At 40.8% G+C, this 25778-nt stretch overlaps 1 protein-coding gene across 6 annotated transcripts in view; it reads left to right on the top strand.

The window, feature by feature from the left end:
* Positions 1-21927, top strand: part of TBC1D30 (TBC1 domain family member 30) — an 84000-nt gene extending 62073 nt beyond the window's left edge. For 4 of the 6 annotated variants that reach the window (XM_073327869.1, XM_073327874.1, XM_073327871.1 and 1 more), the window contains 6 exons: positions 5506-5611; positions 16766-16878; positions 17072-17211; positions 18959-19165; positions 19382-19438; positions 20892-21927. In XM_073327869.1, coding sequence (XP_073183970.1) covers positions 5506-5611; positions 16766-16878; positions 17072-17211; positions 18959-19165; positions 19382-19438; positions 20892-21673 — 1405 coding nt within the window. In that variant the 3' untranslated portion in view covers positions 21674-21927. The remainder of the gene's footprint in view (positions 1-5505; positions 5612-16765; positions 16879-17071; positions 17212-18958; positions 19166-19381; positions 19439-20891) is intronic. The other 2 variants (XM_073327870.1, XM_073327872.1) reach the window with 1 other exon arrangement.
* Positions 21928-25778: the final 3851 nt, after the last annotated feature.

The following is a 25778-nucleotide window of genomic DNA, read 5'->3' as shown; positions in this document are numbered from 1 at the left end:
GAGATGATGAGGACTTGGATGAGTTCTCTTTGGGTAGACAAAGAGATGGAGGAACAAACAGCAAGATTTTGGCATGGCCTGGACATTAAGTTTCGGTTGCCAGCCAGGAAGAGATGTTAGAGTGGTAGGCTGCAATGCAGGACTGAAAGTCAGATAGTTGAAAGGCAGATTTGAGAGTCCTCAGCAAAGATGTGGTAGTTGAAGCTGTTTGAGAAAATGAGGTCACCTAGAGAAGAGGCATGGAGGGAGAAGAGGAGTGGGCTGAGGACAGAATTCTGTGGGACTTCCACAGAAATAGATACCGAAGTGACCAGAGATGTAAGAGGAGAAGCAGGAAGGGCAGAGTCATAGAAGCCAAATGACCAGATTTCAAGAAGGAGGTTCTGAGCACCCATGTCAAAGGCAGCCAAGAGGTGAAAGAGGGTGAGGTTCTGAGATTTGGCTGAGGAGGGATTGTTAGTGATTTTTTTTTTCAGTAGCATGTAGAGAGAGAGGAAATTAGATTGTAAGGGGTCAAGGTTGGAGCTGGGGGGAGAGGAACTTGAGGCAACGATTATAGATGGCACATTCACTGAATCTAGAGGTGAAGGGGGAGAAAAGAGATGGGCTGTTAGTTGGAGAGGGAGGTGCTTTTGCTTAGGATCAGGGAGACCATAACACACTTCTGTTCTGAGGGAAAGAAACCTAATGAAAGTGAGAGGTTAAGGAGAAAGGGGTGGTATGGAGAGTGGGCAAAAAGAATATCATGAGGCAGGAGGAGATGGGTTGACTGGAGCAGGTGAAGGGTTAGAGGAGGAAAGGAGACAAGAAACCTCAGTGTCACTGATAAGGAAGTAGGATAAAACACATGCAGTTTTACTTGGAAGAAGAGAACATATTTTTTTCCCTTCACATGGGGTAGGTGTTATCTGGAAGGCAATTTTTAATAGATCACCACTCTCAGTAACGGTATATTGTAGTCAGAATTCTATTTTTGGTCTTATCTTTGACAGTTTTAGCCCACCTCTGCAATCTAGTTTCAAATGATCTTTCGCAAATGAATTTCTTTTGAGATAATGCACAGACTCATGTTGTTCTGCTTTTGTATAAAATGAATTAATTTGTGAATGCGTAGGACTGCTGCCCTAAGCTCTGTCATGGATTGCAGACATTGGTGCTTCTCATCAGAAGTATAATTATATATTTAGCTCATAGTTGTAGTTATTATAGTGAGAATTGGTCAATCCTCACAACAACCCTGTTAGGTAGGCAGGGGATGTCTTATCCCCACTTTATAGATTGGGTAACTGAAGTAAGTGAAATGACTTTTCCCCAAGAGCTCAGGCAGGTTTCCAATCTTGTATTTAATCCCTTAGACTATAACTGTCTCTCTCCATTCTCTTTGAGAATTTTTCACTCTCTAGTAGTAGTAGTAGTAACAACAAAAGAAATGTCTGGAAATAAAAGTGAAGTAATGTCAGCATTTTGCATTCAAGTCTTCAGGAGCTCATGGAGGTGCTGTTTTGGAGGAAATGGAGCACTGCTTTTCTGGCCTCTGATCTTGTACATATGTAGACCAACGTCAGATATAAACAGTCAGAATCAAGTATCTGGAAACCGAAGAAGCTGTAATATCACATGCATGTAATAAACATGTACTTATGAACACTGTATGAAAAACTTTCTATCTTTATTCTTTTGCACTGATCAGTGTTCATTTCAGCTAACATGTCCTGACATTTCAGTTAGAAGTAGCAGCTCCAATTCCTATGACAACTCCCAAATTTAGACACCCACAGTAGGTGACTCAGGTTTTCTTTCTGTACTCATTCTCCTTTGTAAGAGGCAGGCTATAGTGTTTTCAGTGGCTGCTGGAAGTCATAGATGATCTGGAAAGGTTAATTTGTTGTAATTCCAGGAATACCACTCTATAATTGATTACTTCCTCCCTGCTCAACAATGTAGAGAGAAAAATTGTGAAGGTCAAGGCAGTAAAGATTCTCCTTCATATCAGAAGCAGCTCTACATATAACTCCTATGTAAACAAATAAGAAGACACCTGGAGTTCTTTGCTGAGCCAGGAGGTCAAAAAAGTCTCATTGCTGTTAGAGATCAAAAGGAGTCATTCAAAGCGGGATCTATTGTCAGTGAACTGAATTCCTAGAAAGACTGGCTCAGTAGGAAGTCTGTCACTGACAAATTGGAGCTAGATCAGCAGATGTTCAGTGGCATGTTATCCAGATGGGCACTTTCTCAAGTTAGACCCCTTTGCCTCGAGCCACAACATGCAACTTCTGTTCTGCTTGAAAGTGTGGCTACGATGCCCCTCTCAGCCTCTTGTCAAAATCCTTGGTGAGTGTCAGGACCCCGGAGCTTACTCTCCCCCTAGATCTCCTCATTGTCCTTGGCCAATTCCCTTCCTCTCAAGGGGAGTGACTGAAGAGCTCCTCCCTGCTGCCTCTTCCTGCTCTCAGTGCCTGGCTTTATACTCCTATCCCAGCTCTTCCCCCCACTGGGCTTCATCTGCAATCCGTGCTTATCAAGCTCTGGTTTCCCTCCAGGTGCAGCATATAAAATGAATTGGCCCCTTCTGGCCCACGTTAACCCACTCCAGAGTTGTGTGGAGTGGACACCCCACCACACCTTTTCTGTCAAGAGTTCCTAGAAAGATACTCCTTACTCCATGCTGGCCCAGGAGACCTTGATTCTACTGACCAATGGAAGTCACTTTCTGCAGGGTTGGAAGACTTGCATTGATACCATTCTTCCAGTACCATCCCTGTGTCCCTCAATGTCAGTAGATTTAAATTGGTAGCATGGAGGCGAAGGCCAGGTCTACACTGCAGACCTGTATGGGTATAAATATGTTGCTTAGGGATGTCAGAAATCCACACCTCTGAGTGACATTATACTGACCTAGTCCCACCATGTAGACAGTGCTATGTTGGCGGGAGAGCTTCTACTGCCGACATAGCTCCCACCTCTTGGGGAGGTAGATTCACTGCGCAGCGGGGAGAAGCCATAGGCTTGGGAGCATCTTCACTAAAGCGCTACAGTGGCGCAGCTGCACCGGTGTAGCTGTGCTGCTACAGAGCTGTTCATGAAGATGAGCCCTATAAGATTGAAATTTAGTGAGTGTGTTTATGTTCTTTAGAAATCCAGGAAACTCTATACTATAGCCAGCTTGTAAAGGGATTTGTAAAGTCCTCTTTGTTTGTTTGTTTAACTTTGACATGGATAAAGGTAATATAAAATAAAGTAGACTTGGTAGAAACAGTGGCTAAGATTTTCAAAAGTGACTAGTGATTTTGGTTTCAGAGTAACAGCCGTGTTAGTCTGTATTCGCAAAAAGAAAAGGAGTACTTGTGGCACCTTAGAGACTAACCAATTTATTTGAGCATAAGCTTTCGTGAGCTACAGCTCACTTCATCGGATGCATACTGTGGAAAGTGTAGAAGATCTTTTTATATACACACAAAGCATGACAAAATACCTCCTCCCACCCCACTCTCCTGCGGGTAAGCTAGCAGGAGAGTGGGGTGGGAGGAGGTATTTTTTCATGCTTTGTGTGTATATAAAAAGATCTTCTACACTTTCCACAGTATGCATCCGATGAAGTGAGCTGTAGCTCACGAAAACTTATGCTCAAATAAATTGGTTAGTCTCTAAGGTGCCACAAGTACTCCTTTTCTTTTTAGTGATTTTGGGTGTCCAATTTGAAACACCTGACAAAGGGCCTGCGTTCCAGAAAGTGTTGTGCACCTGCCCTCAGAAAATCAGGCCCTTTCAAGGTGTCTCAAGATGGGCACCCAAAATCACTGGTCACTTACGAAAATATTCGCCTGTAACTATTTCTCTGATGTCATCTTGGTGACTTAAATCCACATATTCATTTTCTTTTCTCATCATATCTCTATGTTAAGTGTATTTCGACCTTTCTTTCCACATAATTTCTTTCACACAGGAAGAATACGTCTCCCATTTATACAACAGGTATATAATGTTTGGGAGAGCTGCTGTCTCTGCAGGGGACTTACCCTGCTTAAAGTGATTTGCTCCTGATTGTATAAACTAAATAAGCCTGAAAATCTGCTCCCTGGCACCTTTAGCTTCTAATTGTGTAATTACAGCAACACTTGGGTCTAGTCACAGGCCTGACTCATCTTCTGCCATTAAAAAATAAAGCTTTCTATACAGTATGTGCTGCTGTGCTGACAAAATGCAGTTCTGTGCAACTTTTAAAATTAAAAATGTAATCCTTATAGCCTTCACAGCTGTAACGTTTTACAACTTTCCATATAGCATGCATAGGGCCCTACCAAATTCAGGGCCATGAAAAACGCATCACGGACCATGAAATCTGGTCTTCCCTGGGAAATCTCATCTCTTGTGTGCTTTTACTCTATACTATACAGATTTCACAATGGAGACCAGAGTTTCTCAAATCGGGGCTCCTGACCCAAAAGGAAATTGCAGGGGTGGGATCATAAGATTATTTTAGGGGGTCGCAGTATTGCCACCCTCACTTCTGTGCTGCCTTAAGAGCTGCATGGCTGGAGAGTGGCAACTGTTGGCCAGGCGCCCAGCTCTGAAGAAAGCACCCCCCTAGCAGCAGGGCAGAAGTAAGGGTGGCAATACCATACCATGCCATCCTTACTTCTGCTTTGCTGCCTTCAGAGCAGGGCGGCCAGAGAGTGGAGGCAGCTGACTGAGGGCCCAGCTCTGCAGGCAGCAGCACAGAAGTAAGGGTGGCGATATCATACCATGCCGTCCTTACTTCTGCACTGCTGCAAGCGACGGCTCTGCTTTCAGAGATGGACTCCTAGCCAGCCACCGCTGCTTTCCAGCTGCCCAGCTCTGAAGGCCAGCAGCAGCACAGAAGTAAGGGTAGCAGTACTGCAACTTCCTCTACAATAACCTTGCAACCCCCTTCAACTCCTTTTTGGGTCAGGACCCCTAGAATTACAACACCATTAAATTTCAGATTTAAATAGCTGAAATCATGAAATTTATTATTTTTAAAATCCTATGACTGTGAAATTGATCAAAATGGACTGTGAATTTGGTAGGGCCCTAAGAGTGCGCAACACTAGTGACGGGCAGATTATGACACTGCAGATTTTTCTTTTCCACTCCATACTATCCAGCATTCAGACTGAATTTACAAAAATAATCTCCCTACCAAAAATACTCTCCTTCCCTACTCTGCTACTATACTATGGCAGCCATTCCTAGCATATCAAGGGTTTCACATGTTAATCCATATTTGAATTCCTGACATGCACTAACACAGAGTGAGAGTGGCCTACTCTCTCAGTACAGTGAACTGTGCGCGCTCATCCCCCTTATCATATAAGACTTCTTGTGATCTTCCGGTTTTTATAATGGTGGTTTTCTTTGCAAAAAACCGCAGTTTTTAAGTCAGTAATATAGGGGGCGTTCTGTATGATTACCCTACAGAGAATACAGTTCACTATGAAATGTATAATTAGTTTAGATCACAGAAAAATTTGTGTTGTGATACAGGCAGATTGAATGCTGTGAAACTGCAGATGAATTCTACAGTACCATGGGCAAACTAACCCAGGAGATGCTGGAAGACAATCTGATTGACAGCAATGAACTCATGCAGGTTAGTAAGCAGCGCTTAATGATGTAATTCTTGTTTGTGTATTTGTATATTGTAAACAGTCTTCAGCTTCCTGTGTCTAAAGGATGAGACTTTTGTTAAAATTTTGTTTCAAGAAGAAAAATTAAGATAACACCCTACTGTCAAACTAACCTATCAGTGGAGCAGATACATAAACATTATCAGCGGTCAAAGCTAAAATACCCCTCAATTATAAGTTAGATGTAGAAAACAGCTAGACCTCATTGGACAAGGAGGTGCCAGTCAATTGCTTACATTTGTGCGTTACACTCAATAGGATTATCTAAATTGTGAGCTATATAATGCTCTGTATTTTATTTCTATTTTTTCTCTCTTATATTCATTACAGTGTAATCTTTGCATTCAGTAGACTTTGTTGGTGGTTGACTAGCTCATCAACTAAAAAAAATCCCTTTGTTTAAAAAAAATAAAAATAAAACCCATCGAACTGTTAGTTGTGAATTATAAACAAAATGTAGATGATTGTTCTAATTACCTTCTTAAACCAAAGTCATTGAATAATAAACAGAAACATAAGTGTGTTTTTAAAAAAAGGCCTTCAGTACTGCAGATGCAGTTTTACGCTTGCAGTTCAAGTACTAAATTGCAGACACTTTTTTTTTTCTTACCCCTGAAGTTGCACCCAGTTAGAAGCGTAAGTAAATGTGTGCGCACATAAACTTGGGAGCTAGGGGCTTGATCCTACACTCATTTAACTGAGTGGCAAAGCTCCCATTGACTTTAATGATAGTGGATCAGGGCCTCAGTGACTAAATGGGTGCAGTTGTGGGACTGAATAATTCAACTGTAGTATTGGAGGCTGTGTTGAGGCTTAACTAAAAACTTCTGGTTCTAAATATCTTAAATTAGATTGTCTCAAAATAAGAAGCCTATGGTAAGATTTTGTCACTCTCTAACCAGTGCATTCATTCTGAGAGTTCTTCTTGACTATACAGTAGAATCATCTTCCAAACTCCAATTTACCGCTGAAGCAGAGAATCACTGTAACAATATGTAATCTTGGACAATTTGCCTTCCTTTTTTCCTTGTTGAAAGTGTTAGGGATGGAAGAGGTGAATAATTTGGCTTTAGTTTCCTTTTAAAAAATAAAAGGGATAATTTACTATCTGAATTGCCCACATACATTTCTAAACAGATTTTACAGTTCCTCTCAATGTAAGTCAAATACTGAAGAGGAAATGATGAATGCCAGTTCAAGCTGTTACCTTCTCTGTATTCATTATGTCTCAGTTCCGGGCTTGATGAGCAATACAAAATTGAGATGTGGCATGTGTCACAAAAATAATGGTGGTGGACCTGAAGCGGGTAAAGTGACTCTCAGTGACAGATTTTTCTTTTCCTTTCTGTTTGTGCATAATAGAAGACAAACCACAGGTAAGTGTAGGATTATGGGAAAGAAAGGGATGGAAGAGTCTTTTAACTGTTGTAATTATTAATGGTACTCTCCCTTTATATTTAACTTACTTAATAATTTCTTCTGATCTCAGCGAAAGTCGTAAACAGTGTGAAGTGTATACTTGTTCTGTAGCAATGATAACCATTAGGAGAGGCTAATGTTGTAGCATCTCCAGCAAGGCTCTGATACTTTTCCCTTCAAAAGTATAAATAGTATGTTTAATTTTCCCATGACCTTTCTATTAAAGAAAGCATACCTGGTCTTATGTCTTAATGCACTTGAACTAATTTTTCTCTAAACAGAAGAAGAAATGGAAAACAATCGTAAACCAGTGCACTGGCACCAGTATGGTGCATACCATTGGCATGGGTGCCAAATCATCAGCGTTGAGCCCTCCCAATGGCAGTGGTGAGGAGGAGCAGTGCTGGCTGCGTCACTACCTGCTCAGGTTTGGCCCCGTGGCCCCTCCATAATGACAGGGGGACCACGGGACCAAAACTGGGTGAGTGGTCGTGTGACCTGGTACAGGGAGTTGCAGCGTCACTCAATTTTGGTCCCAGGGCCCCTCCATCAGGATGGGGTTGGGGTTTACAGTGCCAAAACTGGGTGGCATTGTAACTTGCTCAGTGCTACTCAGGTTTGGACAGAGGGCTGCAGGGCCAAACCTGAGTGGGCAGTGAAGTGGCCAGCACTGCCCTTCCTTGCCATTGCTATGGGGCCAGTTCCCTCAACAGGGGCTCCCCCGCTCCCTCTGGGGCCTGCCCAACTTGACTCCTCTTCCAGTAGCCAGTGTCCCCTCTGCTCTGCGCAAACTCTACAGCTTCACGAGAGGTGGTATATGTCCACAAGGGGGAGCCTACCAGGAGAGAGGTGGTGGGAGTCCTGGGCCATTCTCTGTGAAAAATTTTTGCAGGCATTCCTGAACCAGTGTATTGAAAAGACCAAGTTTGTTAACTAGAATTGGTGTTGCAGATTGTTTTCAGCATCTTCAGAGGAGTCAGCCAGAAGTGTGTTTGGGAGTGATGCTCCTACGTACTTGAAAGGTGTTTTACCAAATTACAAATATAGCGAACACTTGTCTAACAAATGTTGAGGGTTTTGTTTGTTTTGTTTAATGGGGGGAGAAGGGAAAGGTTGGGCTATAGCATGGTAATCTGTTTGGTTTTCCCAATCATTTAAATAAGGACAGTTAGTCTCTGCACCTACTATTCAAGTGGCTCTCAACCTTTCCAGACTACTGTACCCCTTTCAGGAGTCTGATTTGTCTTGCGTACCCCCAAGTTTCACCTCACTTAAAAACAACTTTCTTAAAAAATCAGACATAAAAATACAAAAGTGTCACAGCACACTATTACTGAAAAATTGCTGATTTTCTCATTTTTACCATATAATTATAAAATAAATGAATGGGAATATAAATATTATACTTATATTTCAGTATATAGAGCACTATAAACAAGTAATTGTATGAAATTTTAGTTTGTACTGGTTTCACTAGTGCTTTTTATGTAGCCTGTTGTAAAACTAGGCAAATATCTAGATGAGTTGATGTACCCCCTGGAAGACCTCTGCGTACCCTGGTTGAGAATCACTGCACTCTTCTGCCTATTCTCATATGCACATATTCTGTGTACACCCAGCCACTCCTTTAAAAAAAACATTTCCTCTTGCATGGAGAATATGCATACACAAAGGGCTCAGCACATAAGCAAGCTTTTGGAAATTTGACTCTTCAGTGGTGAGGGTTTTGTCTGGTGGTGGTGGAGGAGCTAGACTGGAGGAGCAAACAAGTCCCAAAGTAAACCCATTTTTCAGATTAAACAATTTAGGAAAGTGAGCATCAGCTCCACAAGTTTTAAATAATAGACAAAAATAGCATTTCTAGGACTAGAAGCTAAACAAATACAATATTATTGGTCTGTTAATAAACACCTTAGTTCTGAGGTTGAGCACAAGGCTGCATGCCAAGTATCTGCAACAATTTGTGTTAGCCTGCCAAGTTGTCTTAATGACTTTATAACAACGCTTGCTTCTTGAAAGTAGTGAAATTAATACAAAAGTCTGGGGTATTTTTTAAACATTTTATTCTGGAAGGAAATGGGGAGATAATAGAAAAAGGGGAAGGGGATTGGCGAGCGTGTATCATGGGGCATAAATTAAAGCTCTGGAAACTAGGAGCAAATGGAGGAGTTGAGCAGAACTGTTTCACATAAAGGGTAACAAGCATATGGAATATGTTGCCTGGAAAGGGTACTGATATAAAGAATAGAGATTAATTCCAGACAAATCTAGAGTTCTTTCTCCATGGGGTGGGGATTGAGGGATATAGTAAAAAGCAGGAAGGTATGATGGTGATCAAACAAAAATGGGTAGGTATGTTGGGCTGGAGATGGTTTCTCCCCTCACCCCCAAACCACAACATTTCTTAGACTATGTCTACGCTACTGTGGTAAGTCGACCTAAGTTACGCAACTCCAGCTATGTGAATAACATAGCTGGAGTTAACGTAGCTGAGGTCGACTTACTGCAGTGTCTACACTGTGCTGAGTCAACAGGAGACACTCTCCCGTCGACTTACCTTACTCTTCTCGTTCCTGATGGAGTATCAGGGTTGACTGGAGAGCGCTCTGTCGTCAATTTATCAGATCTTCACTAGACCTGCTAAATCGACCCCTGGTGCATCGATCGCCAAAGCGTCGATCCAGTGGTAATGTAGACATAGTCTTAGTCTGGTAGATTTGAGCAGTATCACTGTTTGGGGCCCAGAGAACATTTCTCTTTCACAGTTGCAGGAAGGTTCTGTAGTTTCATCTAAAGGGAAAGCTTGATTTCATGCTGTGGGATTTTGGGGGCATTCTTCTGACCTGAGATATGTGCACATACCTCAAGGTATACAAGTTTCTTAATGCCAAAACCTGGTCTACTGCACCACTTGTCCTCTTTTTCTAATCCAGCTATGAATGTTCCAACTCCTGCTTCTAATTGCTTGCATCACCGCATCTGGACAAACATATTTTTCCTCCTCTGTCAGGAAGGACTTGGCATTGAATCAATATTTGTGACATTCTTTATGCATTAAGCACAGAGTCATGAACAGATTATTTAGAAATCATTCAGAATTTACTTTTATCTTAATTGAGACCATTTTGCCTTCAGATCAAAATGTCACTGACTATAGCACAGGAAAAACATACTAACCAAGAGTTCCTCCCAGAGCTAACGAGAAATTTCAAAATACCTGGCTTTGAGAAGCCACTTATTTTCAAAATGGGTAAAAGTCATACTTTTAAAAATGCTCTGAAACAATGTTTCATTTACAGTGTTTTACTCTTAATACCAGTTTCTAAGGGAGTGAGGAAGTCCTGAATAATTGTACACATGAAAACAGGGAAACTTTATCCACTGCTGAATTAGGTAGTTACAAGCTGAGCAATATCATTTCAAAGGATGATGTACTGATGCTGAGACCAAATGCACCCCTGTATTCATACCCTACACACTATTGTAATAATCTTTGTGCAAAATATGCCTTTTGAGGTATCATTTGAAAACTAATAACTCACTGGTCAATAATATCATGGTGGAATGTATGTAGTAACATTACATGCAAAGTTATGAATTCTCCTGTTTGATGGGGAATTATTAGTTATATTGGATAAGATGGGGATCAATAGGAAAACTGAAAGGTGGATAAGGAATTGGTTAAAGGGGAGACTACAACGGGTCCTACTGAAAGGTGAACTGTCAGGCTGGAGGGAGGTTACCAGTGGAGTTCCTCAAGGATCGGTTTTGGGACCAATCTTATTTAATCTTTTTATTACTGACCTTGGCACAAAAAGTGGGAGTGTGCTAATAAAGTTTGCGGATGATACAAAGCTGGGAGGTATTGCCAATTTAGAGAAGGACAGGGATACCCTACAGGAAGATCTGGATGACCTTGTAAACTGGAGTAATAGTAATAGGATGAAATTTAATAGTGAGAAGTGTAAGGTCATGCATTTAGGGATTAATAACAAGAATTTTAGTTATAAGCTAGGGACGCATCAATTAGAAGTAACGGAGGAGGAAAAGGACCTTGGAGTATTGGTTGATCATAGGATGACTATGAGCTGCCAATGTGATATGGCTGTGAAAAAAGCTAATGCGGTCTTGGAATGAATCAGGAGAGGTATTTCCAGTAGGGATAAGGAGGTTTTAGTACTGTTATACAAGGCACTGGTGAGACCTCACCTGGAATACTGTGTGCAGTTCTGGTCTCCCATGTTTAAGAAGGATGAATTCAAACTGGAACAGGTACAGAGAAGGGCTACTAGGATGATCCGAGGAATGGAAAACTTGTCTTATGAAAGGAGACTCAAGGAGCTTGGCTTGTTTAGCCTAACTAAAAGAAGGTTGAGGTGAGATATGATTGCTCTCTATAAATATATCAGAGGGATAAATACCAGAGAGGGAGAGGAATTATTTAAGCTCAGTACCAATGTGGACACAAGAACAAATGGATATAAACTGGCCACTAGGAAATTTAGACTAGAAATTAGACGTAGGTTTTTAACCATCAGAGGAGTGAAGTTTTGGAATAGCTTTCCAAGGGAAGCAGTGGGGGCAAAAGATCTGTCTGGCTTTAAGATTAAACTAGATAAGTTTATGGGGGAGATGGTATGATGGGATAACATGGTTTTGGTAATTAAATATTCATAAATAGACCCAATGGCCTGTGATGGGCTATTAGATGGGGTGAGATCCGAGTTACCCAGGGAAGAATTTTCTGTAGTATCTGGCTGGTGAATCTTGCCCATATGCTCAGGGTTTAAGTGATCGCCATATTTGGGGTCGGGAAGGAATTTTCCTCCAGGGCAGATTGGAAGAGGCCCTGGAGGTTTTTCGCCTTCCTCTGTAGCATGGGACACGGGTCACTTGCTGGAGGATTCTCTGCTCCTTGAAGTCTTTAAACCACGATTTGAGGACTTCAGTAGCTCAGACATAGGTGAGAGGTTTTTTGCAGGAGTGGTGGGTGAAATTCTGTGGCCTGCGTTGTGCAGGAGGTCAGACTAGATGATCATAATGGTCCCTTCTGACCTAAATATCTATGAATCTATGTTGGTAGCACATGTTCAAACCCAGGCAGCCCTGACTAGGCAGACATTGTTAACAGGTCTATCGTAAACAAAGGAATGTATGTTTACCTTGGTTTACATGTAAATAGGAAACAGGGTCCTCAGGACAGCAAGGGGATGTAAACCAGTTTCTCAAAGACAAAGGACAAGCTAACGCCTCTAGCCAGGTATCATCAAAGTTGATTGGCAATACCCTGGAATGTGATAAACACTTTCTAGTAGCTAAATTTAATAGGCTAGACTTGGTTCAAGGTAAAATCCTCACCACATATTCCCAGCAACACTGCTGACCAAATTATCAGATTAGGACCTCCCCCCCACCCCTGAAGTCAAAGGGCTGGTTCCGTTCTTGTCTTTGGTGAAAGAGAGTGTGAGGGGGAGGTAAAAAGAGAGACCCTGGGATGTTTTTGCCCTCTACTTTTATAGTCCAGTCACCCTTTGAAATGCATTTTCCTGAGGGTTATACCTAGATCAGCAGTTTTCAACCTGTGGTCTGCAGACCCCTGGGGGGGTCTGTGGATTGTGCGTAAGAGATCTGTGAAAGGTTGTCATTGCCATAGAACAATAGTTTTCACTCTGAAGTCCACAGACTATATCTCAGACTTACAAATGTGTCTGCATTCCCATTTTAATTTTTTTACGGGTCTGCAAATGAATGAAAATTGAAAACCACTGCCCTAGATAAAGTTCCTTCCTGCTGTGAGAATGGAGACATGGAGTCTCGTGGTGAAAGAGGTTCCATGTGGTTGCTTGCTAAAATGCAGATGTATTTGTTCCTGCCCCCCTTCGTTGCCAAAGAATGGCCACTTAACAGGTGATTGCCCATCAGCTTTGATGACACCTGACTAGAGGTGTCAGCTTGTCCTCTGTCTTTGAGACCGTGATACATCCACTCCCCAGACTTGTCTGGTAAACACATTGACTCATAATTTCAGCTTATGTTCATAACTCTTAACAGGCATTTTGTACATACATTTCGCCATGAGATTGTTGACCAGTGAGTCTAGTTTTCAAATGATATCCCACGAGGCATATTTTGTACAAAGATTGTTACAATAGTGTGTAGGGTGTGAATAGAAGTGTGCACTCAATCACAGCGTTTTATCTTTTTATTTCTCTTGTAAACATTTCTGAGTTCAATGTTTTATACTTGTACTCACTTAAAATCTATCTCTTTGTAGTTAAATAAACCTTTTATTTTTCAAGCTAAACTAATCCAATGTTGTATTTAAACCAAGCTGTTTGGTAATGCCATTCAAAGTAGCTGGCGGTTGGATATTGACCCCTTATAGGGGCAATGAACCCCTAATATCTGGACTGTCCAGGAGGGGACTGGAGAGTAGAGAACACATGTTTTCAGGGAAATTTGGAACTGGGACTGTGTTGGGGTCACCCTGCAGATAGTAACCAAGGCTGGTGGAAGCCAGAGTGTGGCTGGTGTGTTGCTGACGGGCTGCTGGGGTCATTGTTGCTGGGCCAGGACTGTAGCTATGCACAGACTCTCAGGGTGTGATCTGCATGCTCTTTAGCTCTTTGTGAGCAGCCCAGGAGGGGAGCTACAACAGCAGAGCATTGTGACATGCTCAAGGTTGTAGGGCACATGGTGACACAACCTCTCAGTGGTCTGGATTGCACCCCAAAATGTGTCAGATGCTACCACACAATGTGTCTGCCACAAATTCCATTTTTCAGAAAATGATTAAAAGTGAAAGAATTTTAAAGTTCAGTGCACTTGTCATTATGTTTTGTTTACTTGCATTTATCTCCACTTGGGCAACAAAATCAATAAAATCCATTTCACTTTTACTTATAGTCACCTTTATTTCCAATTTTAAGGGCTGCACTGTTTGGATATCAGACACTTAGGGGATTATTGGTTTTACTAAAAACAAGTGTTTACTGGATTTTTTTTTTTAATTGCAGAAACATTTTTATTGATCTGATAATGGACAGAATAATGCTAGCTTGCCAAATAACTGCCAAATAATTGCCAAATTTATTTCAACTTTTATATTGAAGTGCAGTACCATTCTCTCATATCTGCTATGCATGCCAAACTTACTTGCAGATCCAACATTACTATTAATAAGGCCTTGAGTAGAGGATGTTCAGCAACTTACAGGAATTTCTCAATATCCTGCAGGATCAGGCACTTAGGGCTTGTTCCAAAACCCTTTGAAGTCAATGGAAAAATTTCCACTGATTTTAGTGGGCTTTGGATCAGGTCCTTAGTTACCGTCAAAGATAACTTAATAGCTGCCAATTTGTCATCAGTCCACATTGCAACCATATTCTTTTGTCACCCTTGAGAAGCAGTTACCTTTCAAAGTAAAATTCCTACTAGTGTGACTCTTGTCTGTTTTAAAAATCTATACTCTTTCAGCTCCTCTCTGGTCACTATGTAGTAGAACTCTACCAAGCTTCACTTAATGTTAATGTTGAGAAGTTTTATATGCTATGCTATGCTATAAGGTCAGAGTTTGTCTGGACTCTGATAAAACTTGTGTTGCCAAAGACCTTCCTGTTTGGCTATGGTTTTCATGGCTGAGGAAGTGTTGGGATTTCCTTTTCTGAGACTCGTGGGGGCAGATCCTCTGCTGGTGTAAACTGTCATAACTCCATTTATGTCAATGGGCCTGAGACAGTTTACACCAGCTGAGGATAGGGTTGCCAATTTTGGCTGGACGTATTCATGGAGGTTTCATCACATGACATAATATTTACTTAAACATTAATCTTTAATACCCGGAGACTCTAGGACAATCCTGGAGGTTTGGCAACCTTAGCTGAGGACCTACCCCATGGTGTTTCTAATGGGGTCAGCCCTTGTTTGTCACTTGAGCAGAGCAGTACAGGAAGAGCAGGGAAAACCTGATATGCACTTCCATCAGCAGTAGTTGTAATTGGAATCCATTCTTCTTAGAATATGCCCAACATGCCTCAGGTGGCACATGACCAGGATTCAGCCACCACTGATTAGATCATTAGCTTCCCCGGCCCGAGCCAGGTACTAATGGTGAGCACGACATGAATGCCGATCCATGCCCCCCTTTAGAATCCATTAATAATAAATAGGGGTAAAATCTTAGTCCCATTGAAGTCAATGGCAAAACTCGTACTGACTTGAATGGAGGCAGAATTTCACCCATAGGGATTGAGAAACTGTAATTATCTAGGCAGGTGGAGAAAACACAAATTAAAGAGGAGCACTGAAAACTAATTAACTATTCAGTGTCTTTCTCAGCCTCAATATAGATAATGAATTCGATGCTTTTACAAACAAATTGCTGTTGTGGGTAACTTTCCATAAGTTTTGTTTTCCAATCTTTTACTATTATGCCATTGGTTAAAATGCATTATCAATGTTCCATTGTATTTATTCTCCACTGCCTCTGCAAACAACATCTGTAAGTCTGCTATAATTATTATTTGTATTACAAAAGCACCTAGAGCAGGGGTGGGCAAACTACGGCCCGTGGGCCAGATACGGCCTGCAAGTCATTTTAAGCTGGCCCGTGAACCACACCACACGGCTCGGCTCTGGCCGGGGCGCTGGGTCGGGGGCTGGACCACCCAGCTTGGCCCTGCTCCGGCCGAGATGCTGGGTTGGGGGCCGCAAAACGCAGCTCTCGGAAGGCGTGGCATGGCCCCGCTCTGGCTCCTACATGCTCAAATGGGAGCTGCAGGGGTGGTGCCTGCGGATGTGGCACCATGCAGAACTCTCTGGCCGCGCCTCCATGTAGGAGCTGGAGAAGGGACATGCCACTGTTTCCGGGAGCCACTTGAGGTAAGCGCCGCTCGGAGCCTGCACCTCTCAGCCTCTCCCCATGCCCCGACCCCCTTCCCCAGCTGTGATCCTCCTCCCGCTCTCCAATATCCTCGATCCCAGCCCATCACCCTCCTGCACCCCAAACCTCTGATCCCCAACCCTACCCCAGAACCTGCACCACCTCCTGCACCCCAACCCCAATTCTGTGAGTATTCATGGCCCGCCATACAATTTGTATTGTCCGATGTGGCCCTTGGGCCAAAAAATTTGCCCACCCCTGACCTAGAGGCTCTTGCTAAGTGTGTGACCTGCCATATGTTTTGTTTGCTTTTTGTTTTAATGACAATTATTTTAGTAATTTCTAATGTAAATCAGTGTTTGAGGTTTTCGTAAGTTGCTGGCAGTGAGTGGATTAGAAGTGATGCTAAATAAATACAGTAGTTGAAAGGGTCTGACCTTGTATTAGGGCAAGTGAACAATCGTGTCAGAAACCACATTTTCATAAACTGTCTCTTTCAAAATATCCTATATACCCAGGAGGTATTTCTTTGAGACATGCAAACCATTGTACAGGCATATGCTTATACACTAGCTCTCATGTTACCAGTTATGTATGTTTCCTCTTTGGACTATGTATTTTTCTAGTGAGACATTCTTTGTTTTTCCTAGAGGAAGTGTCGATTACATCATAAAATCAGACCTTTCACATTTCCTTTTCTTCATGTGAATGTGCAATGTTTAATCCTGCAAGCCTATGAAATCTGTACAGTGCTGCAGTTTTTAGTGGGGCCATTGTTAACAGCATAATTTTAAAAGGTGCTTTTTTTTTTTTCTAGACTGTTTATTCCATGGCTCAGTTTCCTTTTCCACAACTGGCAGAATTAAGGGAGAAATATACATACAACATTACTCCATTCCCTGCAGCAGTAAAATCAACTTCAGTTTCAGGGTAAGTCTGAAATACATCCAGAAAAATCTTTTATTCCCTGTAGTCTAATAGAGCCACTATTAGTTTGTACAACCGAGAGGCTAATAGTTGCTTTTTCCATTGCACATCTAAAATAGATGAAGGCATTTAGTAATGATAAGTTCACTGATGTATCTAAGATCTGCTTTCTTTTCCATTTCTTTTCATTTGGCAGAAGGCTCGGCAGAACCAGAGATAGTGATGAGGAGAATGACCTGGATGATGAAGATTCGGTTGCCAATGCAGTTGGCTGCCTTGGACCATTCAGTGGGCTCTTGGCACCAGAGCTACAGAAGTATCAAAAACAAATCAAAGGTAAATGCAACTTCAGTTCATTCTGAATTATCCAGTCATATTTGTGTGAGCTTGATTCACCTGCAGGTTAATTGAAATTATGAAAGTTGTAGTTTGAATTGTATGCAGAGACCATTATGGATCTTCTGTAACTTGCTGTACAATCTTTGGATACTCTGTCTACTAAATTGAATGCGTGTGTGTGTACAATGCATGATGGTGTGGAATAAAGATTTTAGCCATGATTATTACCCAAAATATTCCAACAATCCTAAAACTAAGCTGAATAGGAGCTGTTAGGTGCTCAGCACTTTTGAGGATCCCAAAAATAATGAAATATGGCCTTAAGAGTCTAACTTTTAAAAAAAACAAACTGTTTTTTGTTACCACATGTTTATATAGCATCAGAATCCACGAGTGAGTTATGCAGGTCATACCCACCCCACTCTCATAAAACCTTTATACCATTCCACACCATCATTTATTCTGTAAATAACAAATTTTATAGAAAACTATTTTGATATGTTTCAGAGTGTTATACAGAAATTCATTGATCCTATTTTCATATCCCTCAATCTTTCACTCAATACCATGAGTCCTACTGTGCAAGCCTCAAAAGGAGAGCAAAATTCTAATACATTTTAGAAATGTAAAATTTTACCTAAAATAGCTTTCCTATTTGTGATATAATGGCTTTAGAGTCTGATTTTTGTGATCCCCACTGCAGGATTCTCTCTGAACATTTTCTCTCAAGATGTAACTTTCTCAGGTTTTATGTCATTTTCTTTCAATAGTTCTTTAGATGCACAGGAGTGGTTACAAGAAAAACCTTCTTGGTGTCCCTGATTGGCAGTCAATAACATTGTTAATTTTTATTATTGTTCAGGTAACGTCAAAAATCTTCCTCGGATCTCCCAGGCCTTTGCCAACAAGTGGAATGGTTACAGTTATGCTGTCTGCCTCTTTACCAGAAACTATTTCTATTGGATTTAATTTCACCATTCCTTCTGCTTGTATTTGCCGAGATCTGTATACTAGAATTCTCTGTTTGATGTTGTTTTGTTTTCTTTTCTTGGAGGACTGCAAGTCCCCAGCTGCTGCCTCAGACTGACACTTACTCAGAATGTTAAACCAGTCTTGCAAACTAGATGTAATCCAAACAAACATCCTATGAAATAAGTTATCCCTTTGACCCTGAATTGCCATTTTAGCAGTGCATCAGAGACAGCTGGGAAAATAACTTCCGCTGCTCCTGTTGCTCTGCCACTCTTTGATCATATAAACTCCCTCGCAGCCTGCCTCTTCCACTTCCCCCACACCTGCTGATTTTGCTGCTCCCTCCCTCCTTGCTGATCACTATCAGATAGTCAGTCTCATTTGACCAAATGACTAGTTTGACTGTAACAGAGTTACATATCAGTTCATGGAGTGGTGGCCTCAACTTCTAATCACTTTGTAACTGAGAATCTTTGTTTACTACTTGGTCATGTGAAATACCCACTTTAGTGACTGCGCTGTATGTTTTTTATGCAAACAAGAAATTCAGTTTATATGTTTAAGGTATATTGCAAGGTTTAATAAATTATATTTAAGTTAAATATTTAGACATATTATAATACAGTTATAATAACTGTTTTTATTACACAGTGTAGTTAAAATAACAGGAGTTGGGCATGTAATTTACTTGTGCATTTCCTTGGTTAATGATTAGGAGAGCACAGAATATTCTGATGCATTCTTCCCCCTCACTTTTTCCTACTGTGTACAGATCAGAATGAAGAACAGAGTTTGGGCTCTAGTAACATTGCGGAACTAAGTCCAGGGGCAATAGACTCCTGTAGAAGTGAATACCATGCTGCTTTTAACAGTATGATGATGGAGCGTATGACCACTGACATTAATGCATTGAAAAGGCAGTATTCCCGAATAAAGAAGAAGCAGCAGCAGCAGGTTCACCAGGTGTATATCAGAGCAGGTAATATATCAGAACATGCTCTTCCCCTTTATTCTTTACAAGCCAACTTCACTATCTGAAAAGAGAGGCAAAAATGTTTTGTGTCTTTAAATTATTCATATGTAGAGAGAGGACAAAAGAGAATGAATGAACCTGCAATACATTAGTGATATTGCAGAAGCAATTTCATACAAACAAATTGTATATAAGATGATGTCTTTGTTTTTCTTTTATCAGGGTCTGAAGATGATGACCCTGGGATCTTGTTAGGTCCCAGGGACCAGCTGAATAATGGTATCTAAAGATGTCTTTGCTATCTGGGTATATCACATTGGTTTCACTGATGAAAGTGTTAAAATCTGCGGCATCCTTGGACTTGACAATACTTATACATTGTTAAAGAAATGACAATAATATACTTCAAGAACCAAGGGGTAGATCCTCTGCTGGTGTAAATTGCCATAGCTCCATTTAAATCAGTTTATTGAAGTGAAGGGAACTGTGCCACCAAATAGTCAATTGTAGCTCCAAGATTGACAATTCAAATCCAGTACCAGGATGGTAGTGAGTATGTGGGAAATGGGTTTGTTCCCAGTCCATTTACCCATGGAGAGAGATCCACATGATAAAAACTACTACCACAATTGGCACTGATTGGCAGCTTTGGGGGCAGCATCAGCAGACAGGCTGAGGATTTTAATAGGCATGGAGACTGAACTACCATCTCACTGCTAAAGATGGTCCCTCCAAGTCACAGTTGAAACACGTTGATGGGCCCCTGTGGGAAAGTTTCTTCCACTAGTGCTATACCTGTTCTGTACATGGAGGATTTTAGTTCCCAGAACAGTCAGTCCAGCAGGTTTCATGACTGTTAAATTCACATGAAAGGAAAAAAAGATATTTATTTTTAAAATACTGGCCATGCATCTTGTGCAAACAGAAGCTCTGGCCAGACCGAAACAATGCAATAGTAAGATCCTCATTTCCAATGATTGCCAAACCCTTTCTGATTTTGCTAATCATGATTAATGGGCTAATATATAGTTTTAACACACTAATTCTGAGTCTGTCACTCTGGTAAAATCGGAAGTTCTGATGGAAATTAGAAGCTAGTTTGTCCTGGTTCCAGTTCAGCATGGACAGAAGTCTATTAAAAATAAATTGGTGCATTTTTCAGCCCTCTGCTCAAGGAGAGGCCTGTGTGACTGACCTAGTGTAGAGACGGAATTGCCTCTCGCTATTGAAGGAAGAATCTAAGAGAAATGGGGGACTCACTAAGGCCAAGGTTAAAGTTAACCTTCGTATTGTAGCAGGTATATGTACCCTATAAGAGTAAAAAAACCTGTGCAGGGCTATGTTCAGATCTAAACAAATACAAAGCAAAATCATATTGGCAATACTTTCCAAATTTTCACAGTGCCCCACCTCCTGTCATGCTCCCATCTGCAATTCCTAAAATGATAGAACCAGTTTCCAGATTTCTATTATTTTAGCAGTAGTTACTGATTTAGGAATTAACAGTAAGAAAGGAGGTGGGATGAGGGAAAGCTTTTACCATACTTTTCCTCTCTGTTTTTGACTTGAAGATACACTATAGTGTTAGAGGAATTCAGTTTCCACTAGGGTCTGTCCTACAAATCATCACAAGAAACAGCAACAAGACTGTTTGATTGGTGAGTGATCACTGATGTAATGATTTGTTTTTGTTGTTTAAGACTATGTAATTTTTTTTAACCTTTTCTTTCAGACAAAGGGCCAGTTACCAGTCTTCTCCCCTCTCAGGTAAACCATTCTCCAGTGATAAATCACCTTCTTTTAGGAAAGAAGATGAGAGCGACTAATAGAGCTGCCAAGAATGCGGTCATTCATATCCCAAGTCACACAGGGGGCAAAATGTCACCCATTCCCCATGAAGATCTTAAAACAAAACTCAACTCTCCCTGGCGCACCCATATCCGAGTACATCGAAAGAACATAGCTAGAGCCAAATGCCAGCTGGGCTATGGGGATACCATAGGACTCATAGAAGAGCAGCGTGAAGTCTGCAAACCAAATAGCTGCAGTGCAAAGGAGGACCCTCCAAGCAATTCTGATTTGGGGGAAAGAGAGGGAAGTGGCTTGGATAACAGGACTATTCGGAAAGTTGATGGACAGTCAACTGAGCCACTTTACAAGGACACCAATGCAAATATGTCAGTTGTTCAGCTGAAATTAGAAGCACTAGAACTCACACAAAATAACAAACCTGATGCTGAGCCAATGACCGATCAGTCCTGCCCAACATACGTATCAGAATCACCTAGTTTATCCAGTGACAGTGGAACATTGGCTAAATCTCCCCAACCCATCAATCCTAAATTACAAGTGTTTAGCCCTTTCCCCAGTGTCAAACCTCTTCGAAAGTCAACTGCAGCCCGCAATTTAGGTTTGTATGGCCCAACTGAAAGAACTCCAACGGTGCACTTTCCACAAATGAGTAGAAGTTTCAACAAGTCTGCCAATGGGAACAGCGGGTCTAAAAAACGATGATGTACCGTCAGCACTTTATATTTCTGGGGGGAAAATGTATTGATTGTTGTGTGTATATGTGTCCAAAAGAGTTTCTAAATAGTTTAATTCTTTAAATGAAATAATGGGGACAAAGTGGTTAACAGATGTATAAATATGTATCCTTGAAAATTGTGCTCTTGGAATGTATGGATAGATTAGGGAAGATGCACTGTGGCACACCATGTAGATTATAATGGTTCTGTGATAAAATAAACATTGATTTGCAATATGAAGTATGCTTCTACTTTTTAAATCTAATGTAGGAGAAACTGTAGGGCTGCCTCCTTCCCCCCTTCAAAGGGTGCTCCATGTCCCTGTCAGGGCCCTGAAGATAACTTTTCCATCTTATTCACTTATACCCATCTACAAAGCATTCTGTATGACTACCTGCCTTATGGTTAAGTGGAACTGCCTTTAGATCTCATCAGCCTGGCTCCCTAACTAGCTAGCGGAACTGCAATTAAACAACAAAAGGTCAGGCAGATATAGAAATCAAAAGCATCTCTTGCAGTGCAGAAAATTACCACTAATATATGGGACCAGCTGGATGGTGACTCCAAAACTCTTCAGCAGCATTTAATGTTTCTGTTCCTGTGGCAGGTCTTGTTCCTGTGGCAGGTTACTTCTTTTCAATTTTCAGTTTGAAGTTGGTCAGCTAAGCTAAAATAAGAAGAAAAACATACCCCTTCTCATGACATTGCAAATTGCTACTACAAAGAAAAAAATCTGTGACGAGTCATAGAGTAATAAGATTAAGGATCTATAGAGAGAGTTGTTCATTTATTGGTAAACTTCTTGGCTACATGTTTCAGAGTAACAGCCGTGTTAGTATGTATTCGCAAAAAGAAAAGGAGTACTTGTGGCACCTTAGAGACTAACCAATTTATTTGAGCATAAGCTTTCGTGAGCTACAGCTCACTTCATCGGATGCATACTGTGGAAACTGCAGAAGACATTATATACACAGAGACCATGAAACAATACCTCCTCCCACTCCCCTCTCCTGCTGGTAATAGCTTATCTAAAGTGATCACTCTCCTTACAATGTGTATGATAATCAAGTTGGGCCATTTCCAGCACAAATCCAGGTTTTCTCACCCTCCGCCTCCCCTTCCCCCAAACTCACTCTCCTGCTGGTAATAGCCCATCCAAAGTGACCACTCTCTTTACAATGTGTATGATAATCAAGGTGGGCCATTTCCAGCACAAATCCAGGTTTTCACACCCCCCCCCTTTTCCAAAAACCACACACACAAACTCACTCTAGTGGATTTAAAAAGTAAAATCTGTAGTTTCTTGCCATTTTAAGGTAAGTTAAATTTAACATTAACTGTTGACAGTGGGCAGAATTTTCAAAAGTGTTCCAGTGACTTGGGAACTTACGCCCCACTTGCAAAAGTGATTTATAAACCTAAGTCTCATTGGAAGTCAACCCACCACCCATTTAAGCGAGTGGACCCACTCCAGTTGACTAAAATGGATTCAGAAACAGGCCTGTGTATAGGGTATGGAAGCTTAAGATTAATTATGAATTCCATTCTAATTTATTTTGCCAATTGCTCATAATTTTTTCTCCAATACCCAGAATGTTGTCTCTTTTCCGCAGTTGTGAAACTTTCAAAGCTTGTAAGTTCCTTAAGCCAAATAACTCTGGATTTCTTTCCATATATATTCAAACAGACAAACAGGGAAACTAAATGTAAAACACTAGGGATAATTCAATTTCAAGGTTGAAAACTCAAGCACTCACCTTCCAAAAATTCAGATTGCTCCTATAATGTTGACTATGAATATATTGGCCCTGGTTCCCCACTATGTTGCTTCAGAGTTGCACAGGCATGAAATGGAAGTAATGCAGCAGTGAATCAGCTCCAGTGTGTATAGTATTTGTCTCTTCTTATAGTCTTTAAATGTAAACTTTAATATATCATTGTTTATTAATGTATCCCATAAAATACATAGGCTGTACTATAGGAATTAATGTATACCATACATTTATGTAGGCTGTACAGTATGCCCTGCTGTGAGGGCAATTTTATCTTGTTTGTGTATTTTATATGGGTATGGGTGTAATATAAATATACAAATATGTATATTATAAATTTTAAACAGATGGCTATCAATCCTTGCCCCCTTTCTCATTTTCAGGGCTATGTAGGATATTTACCAATGATTACCTATGAGGTTGAATAAAATTTTTTAAAATGCAGAATTTAGTCGTTGATCAGGGACTGTACTTGGAAGTTTTTAAAAGAAGTGTAAACCAAGGAGGAAACCTTACTGTGAATCAGACTCCAAGTGACTCAAACTCCCATTCATTACTGTGAATCAAATTCCCAGTATTAGTGTACTAGAGGGGGAGAGAGAGAGAGAGAGAGACCCAGTAAAAAAGAAAAGGACTGACATCCTAAAGCACAATGATAAAATGTCAAAAGTGTGTGCATTTTCAGCACATAATATGACTTTAAAAGATTTAACAGCTGGTCAACTGTAGCTAGATGTCAGTAAGAGTAAGAAATGCCATAAAAGAAAACTATTGCCAGAGTGTCGCATGTAACCAGTATTTGATAATGCACAATCTGGGGCACCTGTTCCTTTAATAATGGAGCACTTTTCTCTTCTCAGTATGAAGATTTTGAGTAATCAAAGTAAACACATTTAGTTCTGCTGCAGCCTGAAACATTCTACCCATAAACCTGGCACAAATTCCTCACTTCCTGCCTTGCCTTCTAACACCTTACTGAACAGTTATTAGCAGTATCTCAGCAGTTTAGTGATTCAAAGGACCTTTGGCACTGTAACCTTAAATTCAACTTCCTGAATGCTACACTAGTGGCATCAAATTTAAATATAATTCTGTCTGGAGAAGTGCTCAGAAGAGGGCCAGAGACACAGAGAGATTCCATAAGATATCTGTCCTGGGGTTTCCAATATAGAATCTGTTAAGGGGAGTACTGTGGAGTCCTGCAGTGTTTGGAGATGAGGCCTTATAGCAGTGGACGTTGGGATTCATAACGCAGGAGTTATCCATGTGGACAGCTGTGTCTCTGGTCCCACCAGAACCCTGACAGCTTGGTATCTGCAGGAGATGTGCTATTTGCAGGGTTTGGCTGTGTTTGTGTAGTAACAGCCACAAAGAGGACCAAGGTAGAGCTATTCATTCCAGGATGCACTGCATGGAACACCAGCGTCTCCACAGATTCATTTCTGTCCCTGCTCTGTACATAGGAATTGCAGATACGGATAAAATGCTATGCACTTCACATTCCATCAGGCTTCCTCTTATTAATGCTTTTCCCCCCCCCCGTAGACAATTAGATCAATTTTTTTTCAAGATCTTACAGGGTTTTTATTAGAATACAACATATCCAGTGTGTCATTAAGGTCAGACTAATCATTACTACTGGGATTGCTTTTAAAAGTGCAGGAGACTTGGAATTTACTAAATAGAAGCTCCCCAGAGATGGGTCTGTGGATTAAATTTGAGGAGTTATACAATGTCCACTCGTTTCCACTAGGAGCTGTTAATCGTTCAAAAGAGCTCAGCTCTTTGTTGATGAGAGAAATCTATTTTCATACTTGCTTGTTGGAAGCAATTTATTTTTGTCCTCAAACAGAATTAGATGTATAATTATAATTGTGTATCATCAACAGAAAACTGAAATGCATTCAAAATAATGAATATGAATGGCAATGAACTGGACTTCTTTCTTGATGTCTGATACATGGGTAACAGAAACGCAGGGAAAAAATACATTCACCTGCAATGGTATTTTCATTGGAACTATTTCCTTTTCAGATACAAGTTAATAAAATGTGTTCTTAAAAGCAATTTTAAAGTGAACATTTCAATATAAACTTTATTGAACTCTTCTTAACATTAATAAAAAGTTAAATAATTCTGATAGTGAGAATTTGATGCTTTCACCAAAATGCAGAATTACTCTAAGTGTATTACTGTAGTGAGTTGTCTCATGCTCTTTTAAGGATAACAATCACCTGGTTTAATTGGAAGAGGCCAAACTCATCCTGGGTGTACTTCATTGACTTATATGGCATTACAGCACCGATGAATGTGGTCCAA

Source organism: Lepidochelys kempii, chromosome 1 (genome assembly GCF_965140265.1).
Source record: "Lepidochelys kempii isolate rLepKem1 chromosome 1, rLepKem1.hap2, whole genome shotgun sequence".
NCBI classification, from domain to species: domain Eukaryota; kingdom Metazoa; phylum Chordata; order Testudines; family Cheloniidae; genus Lepidochelys; species Lepidochelys kempii.
The sequence above is the reverse complement of the archived record's forward strand: the minus strand, read 5'-3'. Positions and strand labels throughout refer to the sequence as shown.